Genomic DNA, 25,254 nt, shown 5'->3' with positions numbered 1-25,254 from the left:
GAGGAGTCAGGACAGGAGTATCCGCTTGTTAAGTCGTGACGTGTTTCCGGGACCAACGTTGGCTGAGGCGCTGTCTTCGAAATGGAGAAATAATAATAATAATAAATTATATTTATATAGCGCTTTTCGAGGCTCAAATACCCTGACAATATGGAGAAAACGGGAAAGTATTGTGTCCCTTGTTGTATGAATAGATCCGAGTCTAAAAAACGATTAAACTGTCATTCTACCGCTGTAGTTCACTGGTACTCTGGCACAGGGAATTTCTGGTTTGGACACGGAAATGGCTAAACGTCACTTTTGACGTCAGACTTAACAAGCGGATAATAAAAGTCCTCCTCGGTTCCTTCTGCGGTCCTTCGCTCTTCCTGTCACTGACGTCTCATCCACGCACGAGGTCTCGCCTGCTTAACACGAACAATGAGCTTCGGCGATCTGAAAACCCCTGCAGGCCTCAAGGTCCTGAATGAGTTTTTGGCCGATAAGAGCTACATCGAGGGGTTAGTAGATCATTCTAGCCTATTTCTGGCTACTCTGTAACTAGCTAGCTAGGCGCTAACGTCAGGACCGCTAGTGACGTTAGCAGAGTCACAGAATGAATGACGTGGGCAGCTGCTGCCAATGGCTTGGATAAGGCGACGAGATGGCCTGTGCTCGGTTCACAAAAATGCCTAAGATGACTTAAAAAAAAGCTAGCAATGATTTTTTCCAGATAGCTATGTGTACAAGATATTTTGCCAATATGGTATAAACTGATTTTATGTAGCTAATAGTGTTATGTGACGTGGCACAGTTATAGCCAGGGGTAACAAACCTACTGAACCGATCTTCGTTTATTCTACAATAACCTGTTATCGGCACAGACCGTACCAATGCACTGATGGGGAATCCCAGATATGAGCTTTTCTGGGAAGTGAGAAATGTGATCTTTATGTCTGACTTTGAACCTTTCCTTGTACCTGTGCAGGTACGTGCCATCCCGGGCTGACGTGCTTGTGTTTGATGCCATCTCCTCTGCCCCCGCGGCGGACCTTAGCCATGCCCTGCGCTGGTACAACCACATCAAGTCCTATGGGGCTATGTTATGGTTGTCTCTCCTCCCGGTAGTTACAGATTCAGGGTACTTCACCGCATGGCGGGAAGGAAGATCAGTATTTCTTTGTGAAAGAAAATAGTTTAACCAATTATTTGATTGTATACTAGCTGCTGTACATAACGGACGTGCTTACATTGACTGAATCTACAGGAGGGAAGACGCCAGTTGTGACTACCAAGACACAAATAAGTCTGTTGGCTTTTTTTTATTTTATATATATATATATATATATATATACTTTATTGCAGGACTGTACATTACATTTCATAGGTTCATTTCATTCACTTTACAAGTTTTCCTCACTTGTTTAAGTTCATCCTGCATCATTTTTTATTATTTTTTTATAAAGAGGACAAGAAATAAAAAATAAATAAATGTTTTATTTGTTGCCTTGTTTTTGAGACAGACGTTACTGCATACTCGCATAAAACCTAGACTTCCAAAACTCAAGTCATTCTTTCTTCCTGAGCACAGAAATAATGATTCCCATCATATATTTTCAACAAAGACATGTATTTTTTTTTTTATCTAAGTGCTTTTTATTAGTTCCATAGTCTGTATTTAGATCTTGTTGAAGGCAGCCACATCCATAGACTGAACGTAGTCCTCAAAGGCGGTGATCTCCTCCTCTAGCTGATCTGTGCCCACTTTGTCATCCTCCACCACACACTGGATCTGCAGCTTCCGGATCCCATAGCCCACTGGAAGCAGTTTGGCTGTAGGAGAGAGAAAGCACATGTAAACACAGGCATTTTGACAATTATAGGGAGGGAGGGAGGGAGAGAGAGATGACCACAAAACGTGCAACTTCCTGATGCCACTGGTAGCGGTATTAACATTTTTCTGATTCATTTAATTAACTGGAACTGTGAAAACAGAAAACAGATCGAAAGTTGTCCATCAGAATTCAGCCGAAAGATGGTTTAAGGTATACAGTGAGCACGAGTCACAATGACAGAACAGGGACAACATTTCCTGACAGAAAAAAAGCTGGCAGCACTCAGATCAGAAGTTGTCCATCAGAATTCAGCCGAAAGATGGTTAAAAGATAATCATTGATTCGCCAGCAGACCTAATGGAGTGTATGGTTCATAGACTTCTGTACAGTGCAAGAGCCTTACTACCAAGCAGAAATTATAAGTCCTCAGGCCAATTGCATCCAGTTTACCCCATTCTGACAAACCATTCTAGCCATTACATTTTCCTGAACTACAAAGTCTTCCTATAGACTTACACTGTCCCCAGAGCAGGTTGTCCATCTGGATGCTCCGTACTAACTCCTCCATCTTGCCCATGTCCGTCTCATCGTCCCACGGCTTCACGTCCAACAGGATCGACGACTTGGGGCAGGAGAGAATCTTTCAATGTTTATGTGTGTGTGTTTACCTGCAGGTCACACTCTCCTCCCTGGTCGCAGATGGGGCAGTCCAAGGGGTGGTTAGCCAGAAGGAACTCCATCACTCCCTCTCTGCGGGTACACACAAGACACACATGCTCGATGATGCTATATAGATACACAAACACTGAAACTAAATCATACGCATGATAGATGAACAGGTTTAAATATTTACCATAGGGCCGAGGCAGTGTGTGTGTGTGTGTGTGTGTGTGTGTACCTGGCCTTGCGGGTCTTCTCTGAGTTGGTCAGAATGTTCCAGCCTTTCATCACTGGCATGGCACACGCCAAAGACACAGAATGAACACAGCTAATAATATCTAATATCTATCTTCCATTGTGTTATTGTCCATATAATAATGTCATAATAGTACTGTTATCAAAACAAGTGGGAGATATGTTTGCTTCAATTCACAACAGCCTCTCAGCCTAGTGGCATATTATATCCAAGTAGCGTGGAGAGTGTGTGAGGACGAGGGGGTCATATCGTCCGACAGTCATAATACACTCTAAACATATCAATATGACATGACATGCAGATACACACAGGACTGCGAGACAGACTCACGGTCGTTGAAAAATGTACCCTTCCCAACTTTCGCTACCCATCCCGAACAAGAACTATTTTACCGTGCCGTGCCTGCTGACACGGGCCGCTCAATGGAAAAACGCCAAAGAACAGGGCTGACCCGGGTCGACCCGGGCTGGCACTGTAGTGGAAAAGCACCATAATTACCGTGTTTGGATGGGGACAGGCTGCTCTTAGCTGCCCCGGCGAGCGCGCGGCTGACGGCTGGAAAACGCAACATGACGCTGGAGGGAGAGACAGGAGGAGAGTTCAATCGAGACAACTTAACCTGGTTAAAACATGACAGGCGGCTATGAACGGCGTACAATGACAACATCATCGAGTGGCTAGATAGGCACGTTTTTTCAGATGTGAGATGAGAAGTGATGTGTCAACTCAAGGGACGGCATGATGTTATACAACATCGGTCTGCACCTTGCTAAGCTTACAGCTGTCACCGTCTGCCTTCTCCAGCCCACACTCAACATAGAGAACCAACTACGAAACATGCGTGAAAACATAAAGGTCGCATCGACTCAAACGACCTCCCCAGTGACAGCCAGATCGCTGTTGACGTTTCCCCCAGGAGTGCTACCTAGCGCCTAGCTAGCCCGTCAAGGACACGGGGGGTGTCCGTAAGAACAGTGTTACTAACTAATCTGTCCCAGGCATTTCATTTACATGTCGTTTTCATGTCAACGACACCGTTTTGCATGACTACCTCAGTGAATATCAGGTGTACATGTCTTACCTTGTTGCTATTTGGCCTTCTGGACCAGAACAGCGGTGAACTCAGCTCCGCATACAGTCAACTAGCTTCACTAGTCTCGGGTCACAACAACGGAAATGACCGACGAGCCCCCAGGAGGCAGAGGACCACAGATTAGTGCTCCACAAACCACTGAAGCCGGGGGAAAAAAATGCCTACACTTCTTTATTTAAGATCTAGTTAAATCAATGTTTATCGTATCACAATATATCAATATAATAGTCAAAATGTTCAGAACAATATAATCACGTATATATATATGTTCGCTAGGAACTAAAGGTTTGACCACACCTTCCACCCGGTAAATAGAACTAATGCACTAGCTACTTCCGGCGCATGAATATCTGGTTTATTCACTCTTTATACATGTATTAAGTACTTTTTTTAGAGTGCATTTTAAGGGGAATGGGTAGATATTCCTACTGACAGATAATATATATGTTCTATTCTATCATAACTGTATTGTCGTAACAATTAAGGCAACCTGTTGACTGCTGCACGTTTCGTCTTATGCCAGCAGATGGCGCATGTGGTCCAAGAAGTTACTTTTCCAAACACGAGAAATGTAGATTATAATGTTTCAGCTACACTGATACTTAAGGTGACTGAACTGCAATTTTACAACAGAAAAGATAACTGTATTTAGCAATAATCTGTATGGGTGGTGTCATGTTATATGCCCGTATCAGAACACAAGGAGAGCGTAAGACGAGAGAAAGAGGAGGAGTCAGGGCAGGAGTATAAAGTCTCTCCGCGGTTCCTTCTGCGGTCCTTCGCTCTTCCTGTCACCGACGTCTCATCCACGCACACGAGGTCTCGCCTTCTTAACACGCACAATGGGCTTCGGCGATCTGAAAACCCCTGCAGGCCTCAAGGTCCTGAATGAGTTTTTGGCTGATAAGAGCTACATCGAGGGGTTAGTAGATCATTCGAGCCTATTTCTGGCTACTCTGTAACTAAGCTAGCTAGGCGCTAACGTCAGGACCGCTAGTGACGTTAGCAGTCACAGAATGAATGACGTGGGCAGCTGCCAATGGCTTGGATAAGGCGACGAGATGGCCTGTGCTCGGTTCACTAAATGCCTAAGATGACTTAAAAAAAGCTAGCGATATTTTTTCCAGATGGCTATGTACGAAATATTTTGCCAATATGGTATAAACTGATTTTATGTAGCTAATAGTGTTATGTGACGTGGCACAGTTATAGCCAAGGGTAACAAACCTACTGAACCGATCTTCGTTTATTCTACACATAACCTGTTATCGGCACAGACCGTACCAATGCACTGATGGGGAATCCCAGATATGAGCTTTTGTGGGAAGTGAGAAATGTGATCTTTATGTCTGACTTTGAACCTTTCCTTTTACCTGTGCAGGTACGTGCCATCCCAGGCTGACGTTGCTGTGTTTGATGCCATCTCCTCTGCCCCCGCGGCGGACCTTAGCCATGCCCTGCGCTGGTACAACCACATCAAGTCCTACCAGAAGGAAAAGTCCAGGTGAGTGCCCACTGTTCTCCATAGGGTTTAACTGAACCACTGGATAGACGGCAGGTTATGTGATGATCTAACACCATCTTTCGCCTGAGAGCCTGATGCACAACTTTTTAATTACTGATTAACCTGTAGATGTCTGTACATGTGGATAGGATCTGTGAGGGTAGTGTGTAATGTGTGTCCTCCCCCTCCCTGTCACCAGTCTACCTGGGGTGAAGAAGGCTCTGGGACAGTATGGTCCTGCTGGGGTGGAGGATTGCACTGCAGCTGCTGGAGACTCAAAGGATGACGACGATGATGACATCGACCTGTTCGGCTCTGAAGACGAGGAGGTAACCGTTTTACATCCTGTCTAAAACTCAGAGCCAGCCATAGGTGTACATTGTGGTGTGCCTTGTGTAGGATTGTGTCCCGTCCCAGGTCAGAGTCAGAATGTAGAACTGTTGCCCTTATTTCACACCTCAAACACACTATGCACATCTATGGCTCTGCTCTTTTGTGACTCAACTTGACCTGAAGCATGTGATGATTATCTCACCATCTTTCGTCTGATGTTATGATGGATCCCTTTTTTGTTTCTGACTGCCCCAGTGTCTACCGACGGCTGGCTAAAAGTAGATCAGGCGACTTGTTCTCTGACCTCTTTCTTCCTCCCCTGTAGGACACTGAGGCGGCACTCAAGGTGAAGGAAGAGCGCGTGGCAGCATACAACGCCAAAAAGTCAAAGAGTAAGTATTGTGTGTTTCCAGAGCCAGTAGTATGACATGTGTCACAGCCAGGAGTACAAAAAGTACATGGCCAAGATTTGATCACACACAACCAACATGACACTATATGCCATTTTAGCTGGTGCTTTTATTCAAAGCGTCTTGCATTGCAAGGAGTGCATACGTGAGAGTGTTACCACAGGGCTGCTTGGTAGTAAGGCTCTTGCACTGTACAGAAGTCTATGAACCATACACTCCACTAGGTCTGCTGGCGAATCAATGATTATCTTTTAACCATCTTTCGGCTGAATTCTGATGGACAACTTCTGATCTGAGTGCTGCCAGCTTTTTTCTGTCAGGAAATGTTTGTCCCTGTTCTGTCATTGTGACTCGTGCTCACTGTATACCTCCCATCTGTCTGCACAGAGCCCGCCCTCATCGCCAAGTCGTCGATCCTGTTGGACGTGAAGCCGTGGGACGATGAGACGGACATGGGCAAGATGGAGGAGTTAGTACGGAGCATCCAGATGGACGGCCTGCTCTGGGGACAGTGTAAGTCTATAGGAAGACTTTGTAGTTCAGGAAAATGTAATGGCTAGAATGGTTTGTCAGAATGGGGTAATCTGGATGCAATTGGCCTGAGGACTTATCATTTCTGCTTGGTAGTAAGGCTCTTGCACTGTACAGAAGTCTATGAACCATACACTCCATTAGGTCTGCTGGCGAATCAATGATTATCTTTTAACCATCTTTCGGCTGAATTCTGATGGACAACTTCTGATCTGAGTGCTGCCAGCTTTTTTTCTGTCAGGAAATGTTGTCCCTGTTCTGTCATTGTGACTCGTGCTCACTGTATACCTTAAACCATCTTTCGGCTGAATTCTGATGGACAACTTTTGATCTGTTTTCTGTTTTCACAGTTCCAGTTAATTAAATTAATCAGATGTTAATAAATGTTAATACCGCTACCAGTGGCATCAGGAAGTTGCACGTTTTGTGGTCCTCTCTCTCCCTCCCTATAATCGTCAAAATGCCTGTGTTTACATGTGCTTTCTCTCTCCTACAGCCAAACTGCTTCCAGTGGGCTATGGGATCCGGAAGCTGCAGATCCAGTGTGTGGTGGAGGATGACAAAGTGGGCACAGATCAGCTAGAGGAGGAGATCACCGCCTTTGAGGACTACGTTCAGTCTATGGATGTGGCTGCCTTCAACAAGATCTAAATACAGACTATGGAACTAATAAAAAGCACTTAGATAAAAACCAAAATACATGTCTTTGTTTTTGTTGAAAATATATGATGGGAATCATTATTTCTGTGCTCAGGAAGAAAGAATGACTTGAGTTTTGGAAGTCTAGGTTTTATGCGAGTATGCAGTAATGTCTGTCAAAAACAAGGCAACAGACTTATTTATGTCTGTGGGGGGGTGTCTTGGTAGTCACAACTGGCGTCTTCCCTCCTGTAGATTCAGTCAATGTAAGCACGTCCGTTATGTACAGCAGCTTAGTATACAATCAAATAATTGGTTAAACTATTTCCTTTCACAAAGAAATACTGATCTTCCTTCCCGCCATGCGGTGAAGTACCCTGAATCTGTAACTACCGCCTCTGGTCACGCGCACAGGGTGCGTTCGTGAACGCGCTCTGGAAATCTGATCAGCACTCATGGAATACCTCTTGTCCAATCAAATTACTTGGTCCTTTTATGACGTTGAACCCAGTGTGCGCTCCGGCGCACTCGGCGAATTTAGCAACGCGGCCACCGTCGTTGCCGGTCTACTTTGACAAGATGGGCGTGTTTCCGCCATGTCCCTAACGTCACTGACGGGAAGAGGAGCGAATACGGATGCCGATGAGATTCCCATGGAACAACCAGGTGAAGATTGTTTAATAAAGAAATGCTCCCCTCTCATGACACATGGGTTTAAATGGGTTGCAAATGATCAATGGTGTCTCAGTGCTGCTGCATGTGTTTCTGCTGCTGAGAACCGGCTCCTCCTGAGAACCGGCTCCTCCTGATCACGCTGGTGACGGCAGTGCGCTAGCTAGCCAGCTAGCATAATAACCACCGAAGTGTTCGCTAGTTTCAAAACAACAGCGAGTAAACTATTGCGTGATTTATGTATTGTGAAGGTGACCTTAAACATACGTGTTCGGTTTGTAGTTGTGTGTAGTTAAGCTGTCTCCCTAGCTGGCGTCTAGGGAAAGCGACAGATTTGAAGGCTAGTCAGTTCACAAGATTCAGAGGAGGCCGTTTCGGCCAATCACGACGTCTTAGGCCAGGTAACTTTCCCTCAGCCCAGTGAAGGTTGACTGTTTCAATGGCGAACGAATGAGTGTGTTATATTGGAGGACATAGCAAGTTAGCGACACACTTGGTTATGACGACCATAGCCCCCAAGCGGGGTGCGTCCACTTATGCCTCATAGTGTTGGACTGGTCACTCTGCAACAGACAGGCTATCCAGATATGGCTTCAGCTAAAGTTACCCATCACAATATGAACACGTGTGTTTATTGAAACATTTCATCCAAGTTGCTGACGGTGACAGCAGGTTGTGCCACGTTTGTAGCAAAAGCTACTCGCAGTTGTTGTTACTGTACTTTTAGTAGTTCCTCAGAGAAGGTTGTCATATTCAATCCACGGTGTTTCCCATTAATTACCTAGAATTAGTCTCATAACAGAACATATTTGTTTACACCTGAGCGACTTCTTGGCCCAATCACCATCCATCAAGTAGCCATTTTGAAATGGGTGGCTGACCTGTCGTTATGTGATCGGTCAGCCAGACGCTGATGCTTTGTTGACAACATGCCTGCTGAGGAGCAATTTGCCCCCTCGGCTCGAGGTAAGAAGATAATATAACCTTTGTGTTTGCGCTGCAGATGCAGAGCAGGGACAGAAGAATCCACAGAACAAGATGGACACCGTCAGTGCGTGAGTATACTTGAACACGCACATGTTCACAGGATAGGCTACACCCTGGGGGTCATAGGTCATGTACACTCACAGAGCACTTTATTAGGAACACCTGCCAACAGTCCGAGGTGGTGTAATTTCAGGGATTAAAGTTCTCCGTCGCTACGACGGATTTCCGTCAATTTATTCCAAGTTGCGAAGGATTTATTCCAAGTTGTGACGGATTTTACCTGGTGTAATATGATTTGTAGAGGCATACAATCTATTTTGATGTTGGTATTAGGTATATAAATTATATATAATAGCCTATATAGCCTACATATAGGCCTTTATTGGCTACAACTATGCGACAGTAACAGAGCGGGGTGCACTGACGCTGAACCCCTCTATAAGTAGGTGGACAATGCGTGGTGCTGAAATAGCCGACATGCGGTGTGTGGTTTGAAAAAAGTAACGCCAGCTCAGTAAATCATTCAAACTTAATGTTTACTTATAGGCTATGTGAATGTGACTGCACCACACATGTGAACAGTAACAAAGCAAATGCAGTTTAATTTTATGAAAAACATTGACAACAAAATCGGCGCAAAAAAAAAGCTGAATCCGCTTAGCCTATACTCCTGAAACGACAGAGCACAAACACGCTACATTACTATGGATAATAATTACAATGAGCCATTCATTAAAAATAGCAAAAATAATATTAGGCTATTAAATCTCACTTAATGAGAAAACTGGCATCTCCCATCGGTCACTATTTGTTGGCTATCTGGTGATATGGACGTCTTTGAGTGTCTAGAAAAGCTCTATAAGTCTTATTATTATTTATTATTATTATGGACGTCACTTTAATCCGGCAGTTCTCAAGGTTTTTATGCACCAATCAATTCCTCTAGTGCGTCTTTATCACATTCATTGACGAAAAGGACGACTCGCATGTATAGGTGGAAGGGAACATTCATTGTGAGCACGTAAAATGTGAGTCTCTCACAACGGCTTTGCATTGATGAAACCAGGTAGGATGAACGCATAGTTCGCTGTCCATTCCTCTTTAAATGCCCTGTTTTCAACTTTCCTCTTTAGACCTTTGGAGAGTGACATGATGTTTCTCTTGCTAGCTAGCAGGTTAAATGTTTAGCTAACTTCACCCGACACGCAAACAACCAATCCAATAATAATGTGACCATGTAAGTCTGGGAGGAGGGGGGAATAATTATCAGAATAAAAGTATGTTCAATAATTATTAGAATAAGTTAGGCTGCGCTACATCGTCAGTCCACACATTTATTATTCAAAACTATGGAAAAGGGTGAAACTACGTTTCAACGTTGTTGAGAATCACAACACAAACTCGCTAGTCAAGCCAAAATACTGCAGCGAAATGGATTGGACTGCTACCTAGTTAACTAGAACACTACTTTACATTGTTAGCAGGCTCACAAAACAAGCCGTGTTAGTTGACTAGCGATGTGTCATTGATTTTCTACAACGCGGAAATGTTTTCACATTTTTCGAAAGAAAAGTCAAAGCATTAGAACGTAGAACGGAAAATCGCACGGAAAGCCACCGGCCCCGATTTGGCCTGAATTGTTTTTTCCGTCAGGAGATTTTTTTTTGCTTTAATCCCTGTAATAGTGTGGGGAATGTTTTCAATCAATCATCTTGACCACACCACACCCTATTTGAGTATTGTTGCTGACCATGTGCATCCCTTCATGGCCACAATGTACCCATATTCTAATGGCTACTTCCAGCATGATAATGCACCATGTCACAAAGCGAAAGTTGTCTCAAACTGGTTTCATGGACAATGGGAGATTCACAGATTGCACACTTGAAAAAAAAATGTTTTTAATGAAGAATTATGCAATTAGGGTCACAATGAGTCGGAAACTTTCTGGTAAAGTTTTTGAATTTTTCCATGGGAAGCTAAGCCCGGGAATTTTGCTTAAATTCATCAAACAAGTTAGCTTACAACCGTGAAACTTTATGTGCGATACATACAGCAATTCTATGTCTTGTGGCATATTTTAGTTCAACTAGCCTATCTCCAATTCAATAGAATTGCAACCCTTTGCGTACACAGTGTATTCTTCCATCATTCTTCCATAATGTGCAACTGATTCTCAAGATGTTGCACACTAATGAGATGCCATTGAGTCCACACTACTACACTGTCTGAGCCTACCCAGTATTAGTATAGTGTTCCTAATAAAGTGTCATGTAGGATTGGGCGTTATAACAGTAATACGGTATACCGTGGGATTTGAAAATGCTTTTCAATACCGTCATAATATCCATTATCTATCATCTATATATCTATATATTAAATAAAAAATAAATGCCACTGCTGCTATATAGCAGCATTTCAGGTTCCAACCTGATGATAAAGGAGAAGCCTGCAGATTTGGACGAGGGTATTTGCAAGATTTGCATGAAAAAGATGCCAGAAATGGGAACACTAACGGGATCAAGTATCAAGTGCTGCTGTCGGAGTCTCCCGTGTCATTTCTCTCACAGCTGGTCCCGAAAGAGAGGGCTCAAAAAGAAGCAAATGGAATTTGGACTCCCAGAGCATAGTCTCATAACTGTAACTAAATCAATATTGTATAGACAAGTTATAGCCTATAGGCTATATGACGTAGGACAGTTATATTTTTACGAATGCAGTGTGTGACGCTTCTTATTAAGCTAACAGTAATCTAACAGTTAAGTTTGTCAAGCTGTGAACGGAATGTAAAATTTGAATTAGTGTTGCTAACTACAAACGGTATAGCAGTCAACAGAACATTATTATTGTTTAAAAAAAAATCTCGGTAATACTGCATACCCCGGTAAAACTTGAGGACGGTATAAAGGTATGAAAAAATGCATAGCGCCCAACCCTAGTGCTCGGTGAGTGTATTACACAGTTACCTCCATACCGATGTGTAAATGTGGGGTCCAATCATTAACAATAACACACCTCAAAGTTACACAGTAAGTCTGTGGTGGTTTCATCTAGCGCGCTGACATTGCAGTGGTTTGGGTTTATGTTGCGTTCATGTTGTGGTCTCTCTTCTCTCTGGGCTCAGTGGGGAGGACCAGCCTGGTCCATCCCGAGTTCCCCCCCGACAGGGATACTGCAGTTGCTGCCAGGTTCTTTACAGCAGTGTGGAGCAGGTACGCACACAGTCAACCACTAATTGTCTACTCACAGTCTACTGTCTCACTCTCACCTGTGTACTATCTGCATAATCATGTATTTTGTGCTACGACGCCACTATCTGGTGAGATGCCAAACTACGTTACGTTGTAGTGTCAATGACAAAGTTGAATCTAATCTAATCTTCCCTTTTCCTGACCACACAGCTCTTACTCGGTCTTTCTCGCTTTCCTTCTTTTTTTTCTTTTTTTTTTACAAAGTTGTTATTCAAAGAGTACATACACGAAGTATACACATATCACAGATGACTCTTTCTTTCGTTTTTTTCTTTTCTAAACATGAAAATCAAATAACCCCGACTCCCTCCCTCTCTTAATTACATACATTTAAATGTTTTTTTTGTTTTTTTAACAAACATTTTCAACATAGACAAGAATTAGGCTAGACATTTTCCCCATCATATCAGTAATACAGAGAGAGAGACAAATAAAAATCAAATAGTAAACATCCAATAAAAATAAATAAATAATCTTTCTCGCTTTCCTATTGGTCGATCCCCTGCTGTGGTGGTTGGTCTTACAGCACATCCAGAGCATCAGACACAGAGAGGTGGTCCACAGTGCTCGCACACACGTCACCTCTGGAAGCTTGATGGAGAGATTCCTGCAGGATGTCATCCAGCACCATCCCCACCGCTACAATGACACACGGTAAGGCACACGCACACACACACTCACACTCACTCAACAACAACACACACACACACTCAACAACACACCTCAACTCTCTCACACACACACACACGCACACACACACACACACACACACACACACACACCTCAACACACACTGCACTCTCTCCTCTGACTGACTTGTGTATGTGTGTGTCTATCTCTTTAGTCCCACCCACGTTGACCTCCCATCGTTAAGAAGCCCACTGGTTCCAAGGGAGGCGCCATCAGAAGTCTGCCTGTTGGAAGATGACGGAGCCTCGCTCGGAACCCGCGAGGACATGCTCAGCTCCAACGACTCTTCCTGCCAGCTGGTTTATGTACAGGAAGAGGAGGTTGCCCCGGCAACAAGGACAACGAGCCAAATAGGAGACGGGAGAAAGGGGACGTCTGAGATCGACTGGTTAACTCCACCTAGTCCGGACCAGGACACAAGACACACTCCTACAGAGAGAGTGCGCACACCTTCCCCTGACCACGTACACACACACTCGCCGCGACCGTGCAGCCAACAGACTCCTCCGCCGGTCCACAGGAAAGCACACAGGAAGACTAACCGGCGGAGAAAGAGACACTCCTCCTCTTCCTCCCAGGCTCCTCCCCCCCGCTCCCCTGCTAGCCCTCAGCAAGACACCCAGCCTCCTTCCATACCAAGTGACCAAACCCCAGTCCCCAAGCCCAGGACAGAGAATCTTGCCTGGGCTGCCCAGCCCCCCTGGAGGAGAGATAGGGACCAGGCATTCTCCAGCGATCACTCAGACCCTGTGGGAGACGTTATAGAGGAGGTGATCCAGAGACACTGCTACGGCCGCAGTCCCACCCGTCACCGCCAGGGGGACACAGACAGCTTCCACCTCAGCCTCCCTGGCTCACTGGGCAGAGGAGGGTCAGGGACAGGGGACAGTGACGACTGGGACACACCAGTGCAGGTGGCTCTAGGGAGGGTTAGGTTGGAGGGCAGGAAGGACACGCCTGGGCAAGGCAGAGGGCCAGAGGGTAGGAGCCTCACCTGTCTGATGGAGGCTAAGGTCAACCTGGAGGATCAGAGGTACACTACTCTGCTGGACTCTGCCCTCCACTCTGACACTAGGACAGGGGGGGAGGGAGGGGAGGCCGGGGCGGCAGCAGGAGAGACACACAGGGAGCCCGTAGTAGAGGACATCTTGCCAGCTCTACCACACATCCCTCCCTCGTTTGTGGGGAAGACAATGACTCAGGTGCTGCTGGAGGATGAGCTGAAGGTGGACGCCATGGTGAAAGAGTTCCGCCAGGGACGATTCCTCTGCTACTTCGACAGTGAATCACTTGCCAGGTAGGCTACACAAAGAGGCGACTGTTACAACTTTGTTATTCTTCATTAGTTTAAAATAATACCCTGCAAAAAAGGGCTGCAGTCAGATTACTATCCTTTTCTGTCCTGATTTTTTTTGGGGTGGGGGGCCTGGGGGGGCCATTTTTGTTGATGTCATCTTCAGGTATGGGATGAGGAGTCGCGAAAGGAGAGGGCGTGGCCAGAATGAAGAAGAGGCATCGGGGGCTAATGTCTTGCCCCTCGCTGAACACGATGAAGACGACAACAACCCAGAATGCTCGAACAGGAGAAGAGAGAGACCCAAGAGGATACGGGGGAGGAGCTTCAGACAGGCGTCCAGGTGTCAGGTGGTCAAGGTGAGCCAAGGGACGCAAACTACACCATCGGTCACCCCTGTGATCCGACAACGAACGCTCAAACCAACGGGCATATCCCGGAACAACCTCGGCCCCGGTCAGGACCCCAGCGCTGGTGTTGACCTAGAGAACACCCCGGAGACGGGGAGCAGGCTGTGCTCGCTGCGAGTGCCCCCTTCTTACACCCGCCTCATGACCCCCGTGCAGCCCAAAACATCGCTGATCTATGTCCTCTCCTCCCCTGAAACCCATAACACTGACCCCGAACCCTGCCTGAAACTTTGTAGGAAGAGAACATATGAGACGGGAGAGGGTAACAGTAACACAGGGTTGAAGGTCAAATACAGGAGGATTCCATTGAAGTACTACGACCCTGTCTCCAGCCGTATTCTCAAGGCACCTCCAAAGGGCCTCCTGCTTGCCCCCCCCTCCTCCTCCGGTCTCCCTCAGCCGCCCAACCTGGTCAGACAGCTCTTCAGGAGCCTGAGTCCAGATAACAACACAGAGAGGCAAGGTGGGGAGGGGAGGGATGCACGGGGGAGGCAGGCGGGAGGAGAGGGGAGGGATGCACGGGGGAGGCAGGCGGGAGGAGAGGGGAGGGATGGTTCCGAGGGTAGTAGGAGAAGAGGACATAGCGGGGGTAGCCCTGCACGGTTAGAGCCTACAGGGTCAGTAGGGGTAAACGGTCAAGGGCCTTCGGAGCCAGAGTCCTCACCCTTTAGCCGCTCCTCTCTCTCCAACAACAGCCGCTTCCTCCTGGGCACACTCCCTCCTGACTCAACCTCTACCCCGGAAGTGTATGGCCTGCGGAGCAGGACGAGGGGCCGAGGGCAAGGGAGAGAAGGACAGAATGTACAGTCAGAACCTTCCGCCCCTAAGAAAGGCCCCACTCCCCTGTGCAGGGCACAGAGACCAGGAGTGAAGAGGGGGAGGAGAGGAGCGAGGAGGGGGAGGCCAGACGCACGCAGCACAAAGAAAGGACGTCCACCTCGCCTCACAAGCCCTCTACACAAATCCACACCCCGCCAGGACCTGGACTCCACAGCCCAGCCCAGGAGAGGGCCCTCAAAGCGGGCCACGGAGAGCAGGAAACTCCCCAGGCCGAAAGGCCAAGCCAGGGTATCACCAGAGAGAGTGCCTACCACCCCTACGAAACAGACCCGTGGACCCCAGAGCCGCCGGTCCTCCCCTAGACGCACCCCTTGCACACCGAGGAGGGGTGTCAGGAGATGAGTGGGACATATGAGTGGGGTTTATACCGCAAGCGTCAACCTCAGCAGAGTGTGTGCATGGCTGAACCCTGCGGGTCAAACTGTTGCAGCTTCCCTACTGGCTGCATGTCTTCTGTGGCTCTAACTGCGGAGCTGCTACTGCCTATTTTCTGCGCGGCAAAAATAGGTGAGAGTCCGACTCTAGCTGGCATGCCGCAGCTAACTGCGGAGCTGCTACTACCTATTTTCTGCGCGGCAAAAATAGGTGAGAGTCCGACTCTCTAGCTGGCATGCCGCAGCATTTAACCAAAATTAAATGTACCTGCGCTACTGAGGTTGATGCTTGCGGTATAAACTGGCCCTAGGGCTTGATTTGACCCCCTTCCCATATCCCTCCTTCATTCTATCATGCTTTGCACAGAGAATAATGAGCAAAACAGTCTGTTTTGTTATGGTAATTGTTGTTGTTTAGTTTTTACCTGGAGTATTATTTTTTTGCATTTCTAATGACTATTTTTTCAAAGGACTGTTTATTTAATAAATACTGCACATTAAAGATTTTTTTAAAATAAGACATTCTATTACTGAGTGTTCTAGTTATTCGAGTTATAGCTTACACATGTTTACTGAGAGCAATGGCGGTCCTTGCCCAAATTAATTCCCCCTGTACTTTATCAATTGATACAGTACACACATCATGACAGGTAATTTCCTATTCCTATAAATTGACTAAATGTATCTGATTTGATCCGTGGTTTTCGGGCGCAACGTTTGAAACGGCCTAGAAACATAACAGCACGTCCTCGTTTTTAATTGACTAAATGGACGTACGGAATGTCAACTCCAACTCCTCTGAACATTTCTGTCCGGAACAAATTGACAACTGGACTCGCACCATGATGTCACTCCCCTAGAGAAACCATTGGTTCAATTCATAATTAACAGATACAACAGACTAGTGTGGCTGGAGCTTTAAACCCTCAGTAATATTGAGTCATACATTAACAGGAGGTGGACATGATGATAAAACATTTAATGTATTCACACATCGGTCTTTGTGCTGCACAGAAAAGCAGAAAGTAATGTTACTGTAAACATGAGGTTGAATCAGTCGTCATCAGAAAGGTAGTTGGCCTTCTGGATACAAGCCCTGACTGAATGTGTGTTGGGGTGAGTGTGTGGATGCGCTCACTGCAGCAACGAGATTACACACTGAGTCTCCGACTTCCTCCGCAGCCTGCAACAACCCCATCTCTCGCTTGCAGACTGGAGAAACAAACACACACGCTTACATAATACACTTGTGAAATACAGATATAATGGGTAAGTGAAACAAAACCATTGATGAACATAAGCCTACAGTACATTACGCGAATGTTGAACGAATCCACTCAAACAGCTATGCAAGCAAAAATGTAAACACACACTACCGTGTTAACCCACCTGTGCTGGTGTATGAGAGTGCGCTCTTTAACTGTTGCACCAGGTCACAGAGCTGCTCCTCTTCCACTGAACTACACATCCCAGAATGCTCTGCAATGTCTCTTTGTCCTCCCATTGGCTCTCTAGCATGCCCATCTATGAAGCTCTCTGTCAGGTGGGGCTGGTTCGGGGCTATCCCCTGTTGCATTGTCTCTGTGATTGACTCAGTCTCCGGCTTCTCTTCCTCATCACCATTATCATCCTCATCCTCTTCGTCTTCCTCCTCTTCTGTCTCATCACCCCGCTTGTTCTCTATTTCATTCCCTTCCCCCTCGTCTTCCTCTTCCCTCTCTTCATCCTCCTGATAGTCTTCTTTCACATCTCTCTCTTGGTTTCTAGGTTCTGAGGGAGGAGTAGAGATCTGGGACTCGACAGGAGAGGCCGTGTCCCTCTCTGGCGGGTTGTAAGCATGTTGATGTGTCTCTGGCAGGCTCAGAGCCTATGACGGAGAGCGAGATCTGAGCAGACAGCAAGTGAGCGTGTTAAAAAGTGAATGTGTGTGTGTGTGTGTGTGTGTACCTGTACCTGTGAGAGCATGTCCTGCAGTCTCAGGTTGTGTTGTCTCAGGTTCTCCATGTTAGCCTCCATCTCACAGCAGCGATCCTCTAGAGAGCCCTGCTCTGACTGAACAGCCGCCCTCCACACCTGCAGCTCTCTCTCCAACACCCTGGAGACCCAGACAGACAGACAGACACACACACACACGCGCTGTTCACAATAGTCCTTGTTATGCATGTGAAGCACAGCAAGGTTAGCGGTTAGGATGCTGGTGTGCGAGGCTCACCATTTGTCTCTCTGCAGATCCCTCACATCCTTAAGAAGAACAGACGCCCTCCTCTGGAGACAACAACAACAACAACAACAACAACAACAACAACAACAACCATCACTCACGGAACACACATACAGATAGTCCCCTAAAATAACATGACTGAAACAGTCAGTCTAATGAGAAGGTGAGAGACCTTGGGCTGTGGTGGCTCCTCCTCTTCAGTCTGTAAGGCTTTAGACTCCACCCTAGTGGGCGGGGCAGGGGACAGAGGAGGGGGTGGGGTAAGGGAGAGGGGAGAGACAGGATCAGGGGTATGGGTACTGTGATGAGTGGGGGTGTCAGAGGAGACAAGCCTTTGACGGACAGGTGAGGCAGCTGACCGAGATGGTGTGTCAGGTGAGTTGACGCTGTAAACACAAACACCAGGGGGCATCGTGAACACACGTACACACACGTTTAGGTTAATTCCAAAACAACCGCTGATAGGTGCGTACCTGTTCCGCGGCTCCCCTTGTGACAGTGCCCTGACTAGGCCCCTCCTCCTCTCAGTCTCCCTGCGGGTGTATCGTCGTGGTAACAGGGCGTGCCGGGTGCTGTATGCTAATGAGACCAGGGATTCTCTCCAGGAGGGCTGAAGACAAAGAGTTCAGCTGTGAATCAAAACTGTGTGTGTGTGTGTGTATGTGCATGCGTGTGTACGTGTTTACCTGAGTGCAGTGCTCAAGGACTGGGTGAGAGCTCTTGTGTTTTCTGGTGTGCTTCTCTGTCAGGAAGCAGGTTTGGCACAAGTGAAGGTTCACACACTTCATACAGCGATACCTTCAACCATAGACAGAAAGAACACAAGACACAAATAAACACAAACACTAAACTCATAAACACAGGCATGCTCTTCATAAAACAGCCCATAAAGACAGTATGGAGTGTGTGATAATTGGGAGAAACATATAACACACACACACACACAGAATGAAAGTGTGAGATAATAGATGACAGACCTGAGTCCAGTGATAGGGTAGGTCTTGCAGGCGTGGCAGCGTACCGAGTGGGTGACGTTCTCACTAACTGACAGGCGGTACAGGGTGGAGAGCCACAGCAGCAGACATGGTTCACACTGCAGCCAGGAGAGGACATGGTCCTCACACACACCGGGGCTCAGCACCTGCACACACACGCACACACACAGATGATAATAATAATAATAAGACATTTATTTTATAAGGCGCCTTTCAAGGCACTCAAGGTCGCTGTACAACAAGTTTAAAAAACAGTTACAAAATTCAAATACAGAGAAATATACAGTATATACATAACATTAAGATCCACAGATGTGGTTGTTGAGGTACAGTATGCACACATCCACACACAGATTAATGTGATCTGTGTGTGTGTGTGTGTGTGTGCGTGTGTCACACACTTACATGAACTTACCCCACTGAAGCATGAGCGCACGGCTGTCTCAACCACGCCAAACACTTGGCTCTCCTGCACGACAGCTGGTACCTACAGGACATACATGCATGCACTCCTGAGAGATACAGATACAGTTACAGTGTGTGTGTGTGTGTGTGTGTGTGTGTGGGGGCGGGGTCTGACCTGGCTGAGATCCTGCAGTAAGGCTCTGAGCCCACTCCTGCTCACGGTGCCACTCTCCCTCCCACTGCATCTCTCTGCTAGACCCACCAGAGCTGCAACCATAGGATAATAGTAGAATATTACAACCTGATTTATATCTGGAACTGTATGTTGTTTTGAAAATGTTTTGTGTATGTGTAAATGTTGTAGTTGTGGCTTACACGTTATTTGTTTATAATATTATTTTTAGGTGTTTATGACAAAGCAGTTTTTATCACTGATCAATATAGAATACATTTCGTAGTTCTTTCATAATGGGCATTACTGTGTGTGTGTGTGTGTGTGTGTGTGTGTGTGTGTGTGTGTGTGTGTGTGTGTGTGTGTGTGTGTGTTGGACTCACCCCTGTGCTTGGCTGAGAGTGTATCTGCTGAAAGGGCAATGAGAGCAGCTTCAAGAGACCTTCGTGAGATAGAATCAGTCTTCTCGCTAGGATAGAAACACACTTTACCTAACAGATAGGAAACTGTGTGTGTGTGTGTGTGTGTGTGTGTGTGTGTATGTGTGTGTTCTCTCTCACCGGTCGAACAGTAAATAGAGAAGTCTGCAAGTCTGTTCTGGAGCCTCTGCTGTCACTTGACCCGGGGCATCCCGTAACACGCTTTGGAACATCCTGTTTATACACTGCATCACTTCCGCTTTGCTGATTCTGGCTCCTTGGTCCCAAGATCCACCAAGGGAACGCAGAGCTGGTAGGAGCTCCTGCAGCGTCACCATATGCACTGCATCAACACACACACAAACACACACACACACACACACAGCATTGCAGCATCTTTACAAACACACCTAGAACATTGTAAGCTTTCATAGCAGATCACACAGACAGACACACACAGCACACACAGACCGATGATAAGACTCACTATGGCAGAGTTTCTGTACCGATCTGAGCTTCATTGCGGCCCGGTACACTGCTGGACGCACCTCATTCAACCCCTCTGCAAAGAACACACAGAACACGATGGGCCGGTGAAAGCACAACACAGAAAGCACAACACAGCATAGAAGATGGGACACTGAGGTTGGAATGTACAGCATAGAATATGGAACATTGGAACATAGTCACAAACTTACCAATGCTATCTAAATCCATGAGGATATCACCCTTGTACCTGATGAGTTAAGAGTAGACATGTTTAAACTGTCCACAGTGAAACTAGACATTCATTTTGAATCAAACAAGTTGCCTACATGCAAGTAATAGTGCAGTAATAGGAGGTTATACTTTAAACCACTAGCTATCACTGGAAGCCATGTTATGTAAGCTTCCTGTCCTACTATTTACATCCAATGTATGTGAATGTGGCAATGTAATGTGTGCCTGTAGTCACACTGGGGAAATGGCCAAAGATTAAGGCATTAGCAAAACAGGATGATGTAAATGTAGGCTACACCAAAGACAGTTTAAAAACTCTGCAGATACACTCAGTGCCTAGTGACAGTTTACAGTCAAACAATGAGACGTTTACCATACTGAACGCAACAAGCTAGGATGTCTGATTAACAACTGACAAAATGAATATTCCGACTTACCTGGGGAAATGTTTTGTGTAGACAGGAGAGCCGGTGTTATTATACCTACGCACGCACACACACACACAGTTGGCTCGAATAACGGTGTATTAATTATGGATAAGGTACACTGCTACACTACTAGCTACATCTGTTGTCTGATTGGTAGTTTGGTAGACCTTCACAGCCATGTTAGAGCGATAAGAATTATTTGGAAGTTAGGTTTATTTGGAGGTACATCTCCTGTACACCTGACTGAGGTGATTGTCTTTGGACACGGTACAATACACTTCTTCTGCATGTTACTGCTCTAGTTCAGATATACTGAATGTATTTTATTTATTTATACACAGCTCAACTATCATGCTTTTTTCATGATCTATCTTAACCTTTGACCAAAGACCATTGCCATGACAAGCAGCAGTAAGACCCTGCAGTTCGCTCCTTGGTCAGGGTTCCCACAACTTCTGAAACCTCAAATTCAAGGACCCAACACGGCATAGTTTGAGACAGATCTAGATGAGAATGTATATAATAGGAACTATCCACTCAGACAACAATTAAAAAGAGAGGCTTGAATGTGTGAACACTAGATGGTCTCTTGCCTTCTCTACCACAGCACAGCAAAACAATATATTGTGAAATATGTAAAACAATATATTGTGAAATATGTGTAAAGTTAAACAATACAGAGACTTATTTACTAGAGGTAAGAGTAAAACATTTCTTTTTTGTGTGAGAGTGAGAGTGAGAGTGAGAGTGAGAGTGAGAGTGAGAGTGAGAGTGAGAGTGAGAGAGAGAGAGAGAGAGAGAGAGAGAGAGAGAGAGAGAGAGAGAGAGAGGGGGGGGGGGTTCAAGCACTTTCAATGACCCATGTCTATTTTCAAAAACCTTTAAGACCTTGATTTTTTTTTCTTCAAATTCACAAACTTTCAAGGATTTCAAGGACCCGTGGCCGTGGGAACCCTGCTTGGTATACATCTGGATAGTGTTCACATACTGCACGTACTGCAATGTCAACTCTCAAAAACAAGAAAAAAAGCAATACATTGGGGGAAATATAACATAGTGTATTATATAATACATATAAAAACCCCCACAGATATCTGTAAACCAGTTCAGCTTTACTCAAAACAAGTACATTTGTCTGGATACAAAGAAATTACTGAAGAATTATTTTCTCAATATGTAAGAAAATGTGCTTACATTTAGCATCCAATGATATTGCAATCGTCAAAAATAGCATTATGTGCTTAAAATAAGTAATCCTGACTAAGATATATGTACTTGTAGAACTACTAGAAATGAGACTTGAAATGAGTACTACTAGAAATGAGATTGGCTTGCTTAAAGTGATGAATGAATCTAATTTCTTTTCACTTCTTTATTGAGGACTCAAAGGATGCAAAGGATGCAAAAGCAACAACGTCATTGGTATAAACGTAACAGTGCTTTAAACTTTCTTATATTAAACAACAAATGCCCTGCCTATTTATGTATTTTTTGCCTAAGTACCACTGCAACAAGTAAGTAGCTAGCTATCTAGGATTATGTCTATGAGGCATTGGTAAGCTTTTTGAAGATAAAATATATTTATAAACATGCCTTTAGTTCAAATAAAAATAAGAACGCATATTTGCATCTATTTGGGATAGTTGATGAGATAAATAAAATAATAAAGTAGGACGATTTGCATGACAGACACGCACTACTTTAAGATCTTGAATGAAAATGGTACATATATATGTATTAAATGGTGCATATACTGTATATGTATTAAATGCAGCTCGAAAGCGGGACTATTGCAAAGTATGCGTACAGAAATGTTCCGTCTGTTATGTTGCTGCCTGGCTAGCTGTCTCTATTAGTATAGTAAGTAGTATATATAACAAGCATAGCATCATAATATCCTTCATGGTACAAAAATAAACATATTCCAAAGGCACACAGGGAGCTAACACAATATTATTTGATCTTAGCCTAAAATGTGCTTACTCTCTGGCCATGCTTCAAGTGTCCCTTACCCTAGTCCCATCCTAAAACATACCACATATCATGTATTTTCTCATCAGTTCTTGAACTATCATCATTCATGTTGATGGGTAGTAAGATGGAGACCTGGATTCCCTTGTGTGTTTGCCAGACATCTCATAGCCCCCTCTCTCTTTCAGTGGAGCACACCACCGGCACAACCTCCCCAACGCCTTCCTCAGGGTCTGCTGAAACTTCATTGAGGCAAAATAGTACACAAACGGGTCGAAGCAGCAGTTAATACTGTTGATGCTTAGTGCCAGTTTATAGTACGCGTACAGGCTCTTGTCCCACAAGGTGAAAAAGACTGTGTGTAGCACCAGGAGGATGAGGGTCGGTAAGTAACAGACCACAAAGCACACAGCTGCCAAGGAAACCACAGTCCGCGCCCATCGTCTTGACGACGCATGCCCCTCCTCACCTTCGGTTGCTCTCGCAACCGCCGACCTGCGCAGCTGTCTGACCACAGCGATGTAGCAACCGACTAGAATGATCAACGGTAGCAGGTAGAACATCACCATAATCATTACAAAGTAGAAGAAGGACACAGATTCGCTGGGAAACAGCTTGCGCGGAACTATATCAAAACAGGTGGTGATGTTTAACGGAACCACCAACAGGGTGAGGTCAGACCGGAACAAGGGAATCTGTGTGATGAGAACCACTGTCCAGATGAGGAGACAGACGATGGCGGCTCGGGGGGCAGTGCGCCAGTGTTTGGTGTGTAGTGGGTGCACTACACCACAGTAGCGCTCGAATGCGATAGCACAGCTGGTGAGGACTGAGCAGTTCATGTTGCAGTGGAGGGCCGTGGTGGTGACCCTACAGAGGGTAGCTCCCCACCTCCAGTCATTCCCCCCCCAGTGGTACAGCACCTGTTTGAGACACACACACACAGAGAGAGAGAGAGAGAGAGAGAGAGAGAGAGAGAGAGAGAGAGAGAGAGAGAGAGAGAGCGAGAGAGAGAAGTTTGGAGTCATTATAGGGTTATCATCTTTTGTGATGGATATTTGATGTGATATCTGACTCACCTGTATACAAGGTCTATATGTGACTTATTGGTAGTGACAGTATCCCAACTCTTGTTTGTCACCTGATGTGGCAGGTTTGTATCTGTGTTATGTGTACTCACCTGTAGGGGGAGGAAGACACTGTAGAGCAGGTCTGAGAGCGACAGATTGATGGCGAACACACTGGTGGGTGTTTGCTGTTTGAGGTGGATGCTCATTAGCACCAACAGGGACAGAAGGTTGAATGGGGTACTGCACACAAACACCACCAGGTAGATGATGGGCACGGCCACAGTCATCACTGGGCTGACCAGCATCTCCAAAGTGCCATTATTGACGCCTGTGGCCACCTCTGGTATTGAGGATGTGTTGGTGCCCATTGTTACTAATCAGAACTGGACCGCAGCTACACAGGAAGATGACCAGAGAGAAGGAATGAAAGAAAGAACTGTTGAGATACATGTCACATTTCGTTCTCTAACTATTCATTTGTAGCAAAATAGGGCTACACTAAGCAGGAGAAACTGAGAGATCCAATTGCCTGGATGCCGGTCCATCTCTGCTTTAACCTACACAGTCTTGTTTTCATACCTATGGAGTTTCTACATTCACATAGGCTCTATATTCATGCCTATGATCTTGCAAATTGTTTAGCATTAGATTGGCAATGCAGTAATACAGCCTCAGTGGGTGCACAACCTTTCTGATTTAGGGTATATACAGGAATCTTGAGGTTAATTTCAATACCTTTCTAAGACTTTTTAAAGACCTTGTCAATATTTTTCCAGACCTCACTGCCACTTCGAGCTGTAACCGTTTACATCAGTGACACCTTTAACTTAACAGTTTTAGTTTGCAATAGACTAGACCACTATCATACAACAGAATTTCCATTTTCATCTTTGTTTTTTAATAAAACTACAGTTTTTTACGGTCGCTAAGTCACAGTGTTCAATACTGAAGCCACAGTTTCACAACTCTTCATACAGTCTGCATTAGTAACACTCATGTTGGCCAATCCGGTTGTTAAGTCTGACGTCAAACGTGACGTTTTGCAATTTCCGGGTCCAAACCAGAAATTCTCCGCACCAGAATACCAGTGTACTA

At 45.5% G+C, this 25,254-nt stretch overlaps 4 protein-coding genes across 4 annotated transcripts; 1 reads left to right on the top strand and 3 right to left on the bottom strand.

Moving 5' to 3' along the window:
* Positions 1–1,533: 1,533 nt before the first annotated feature.
* Positions 1,534–3,301, bottom strand: LOC308154053 (elongation factor 1-beta-like; the record flags this gene model as incomplete). The annotated part of the gene is made up of 5 exons (XM_080527233.1): positions 1,534–1,812; positions 2,331–2,454; positions 2,588–2,600; positions 2,713–2,764; positions 3,229–3,301. The coding sequence occupies 5 exons, from the start codon at positions 3,299–3,301 to the stop codon at positions 1,658–1,660; spliced, it is 417 nt and encodes a 138-aa protein (XP_080383359.1). The 3' UTR covers positions 1,534–1,657.
* Positions 3,302–4,607: 1,306 nt separating this feature from the next.
* On the top strand, positions 4,608–7,292 carry eef1b2 (eukaryotic translation elongation factor 1 beta 2). Its single transcript, XM_080526735.1, has 6 exons — positions 4,608–4,745; positions 5,205–5,327; positions 5,527–5,656; positions 5,986–6,052; positions 6,458–6,583; positions 7,098–7,292. Exons 1-6 carry the CDS (start codon positions 4,666–4,668, stop codon positions 7,250–7,252), a joined length of 681 nt encoding a protein of 226 aa, XP_080382861.1. The 5' UTR covers positions 4,608–4,665; the 3' UTR covers positions 7,253–7,292.
* A 9,519-nt stretch (positions 7,293–16,811) lies between these two features.
* Positions 16,812–20,687, bottom strand: dytn (dystrotelin; the record flags this gene model as incomplete). Its single annotated transcript, XM_080527232.1, is given in 15 exon segments — positions 16,812–16,875; positions 16,877–16,970; positions 17,148–17,625; positions 17,712–17,853; positions 17,971–18,023; positions 18,152–18,203; positions 18,453–18,589; positions 18,666–18,777; positions 18,957–19,120; positions 19,390–19,461; positions 19,555–19,646; positions 19,935–20,020; positions 20,112–20,313; positions 20,458–20,532; positions 20,669–20,687. Coding segments are annotated over 15 exon segments (1,842 nt in total).
* A 2,509-nt stretch (positions 20,688–23,196) lies between these two features.
* Positions 23,197–24,527, bottom strand: LOC308154051 (S-geranylgeranyl-glutathione receptor P2RY8-like; the record flags this gene model as incomplete). Its single annotated transcript, XM_080527231.1, has 2 exons — positions 23,197–24,012; positions 24,270–24,527. The coding sequence occupies 2 exons, from the start codon at positions 24,525–24,527 to the stop codon at positions 23,197–23,199; spliced, it is 1,074 nt and encodes a 357-aa protein (XP_080383357.1).
* Between the last annotated feature and the right edge of the window lie 727 nt (positions 24,528–25,254).

The sequence above is a fragment of the Nansenia antarctica genome (assembly GCF_963989245.1).
Source record: "Nansenia antarctica genome assembly, chromosome: 3".
NCBI classification, from domain to species: domain Eukaryota; kingdom Metazoa; phylum Chordata; class Actinopteri; order Argentiniformes; family Microstomatidae; genus Nansenia; species Nansenia antarctica.
Note: the sequence above shows the minus strand (reverse complement) of the source record. Positions and strands in the feature narration are given on the sequence as shown.

Coding starts and splice junctions, on each gene's coding strand:
- eef1b2 (XM_080526735.1), top strand. CDS start 4,666: ATGGGCTTCGGCGATCTGAAAACCCCTGCAGGCCTCAAGGTCCTGAAT. Junction 4,746..5,204: donor GATAAGAGCTACATCGAGGG/GTTAGTAGATCA, acceptor TTACCTGTGCAG/GTACGTGCCATCCCAGGCTG. Junction 6,053..6,457: donor CAACGCCAAAAAGTCAAAGA/GTAAGTATTGTG, acceptor CTGTCTGCACAG/AGCCCGCCCTCATCGCCAAG.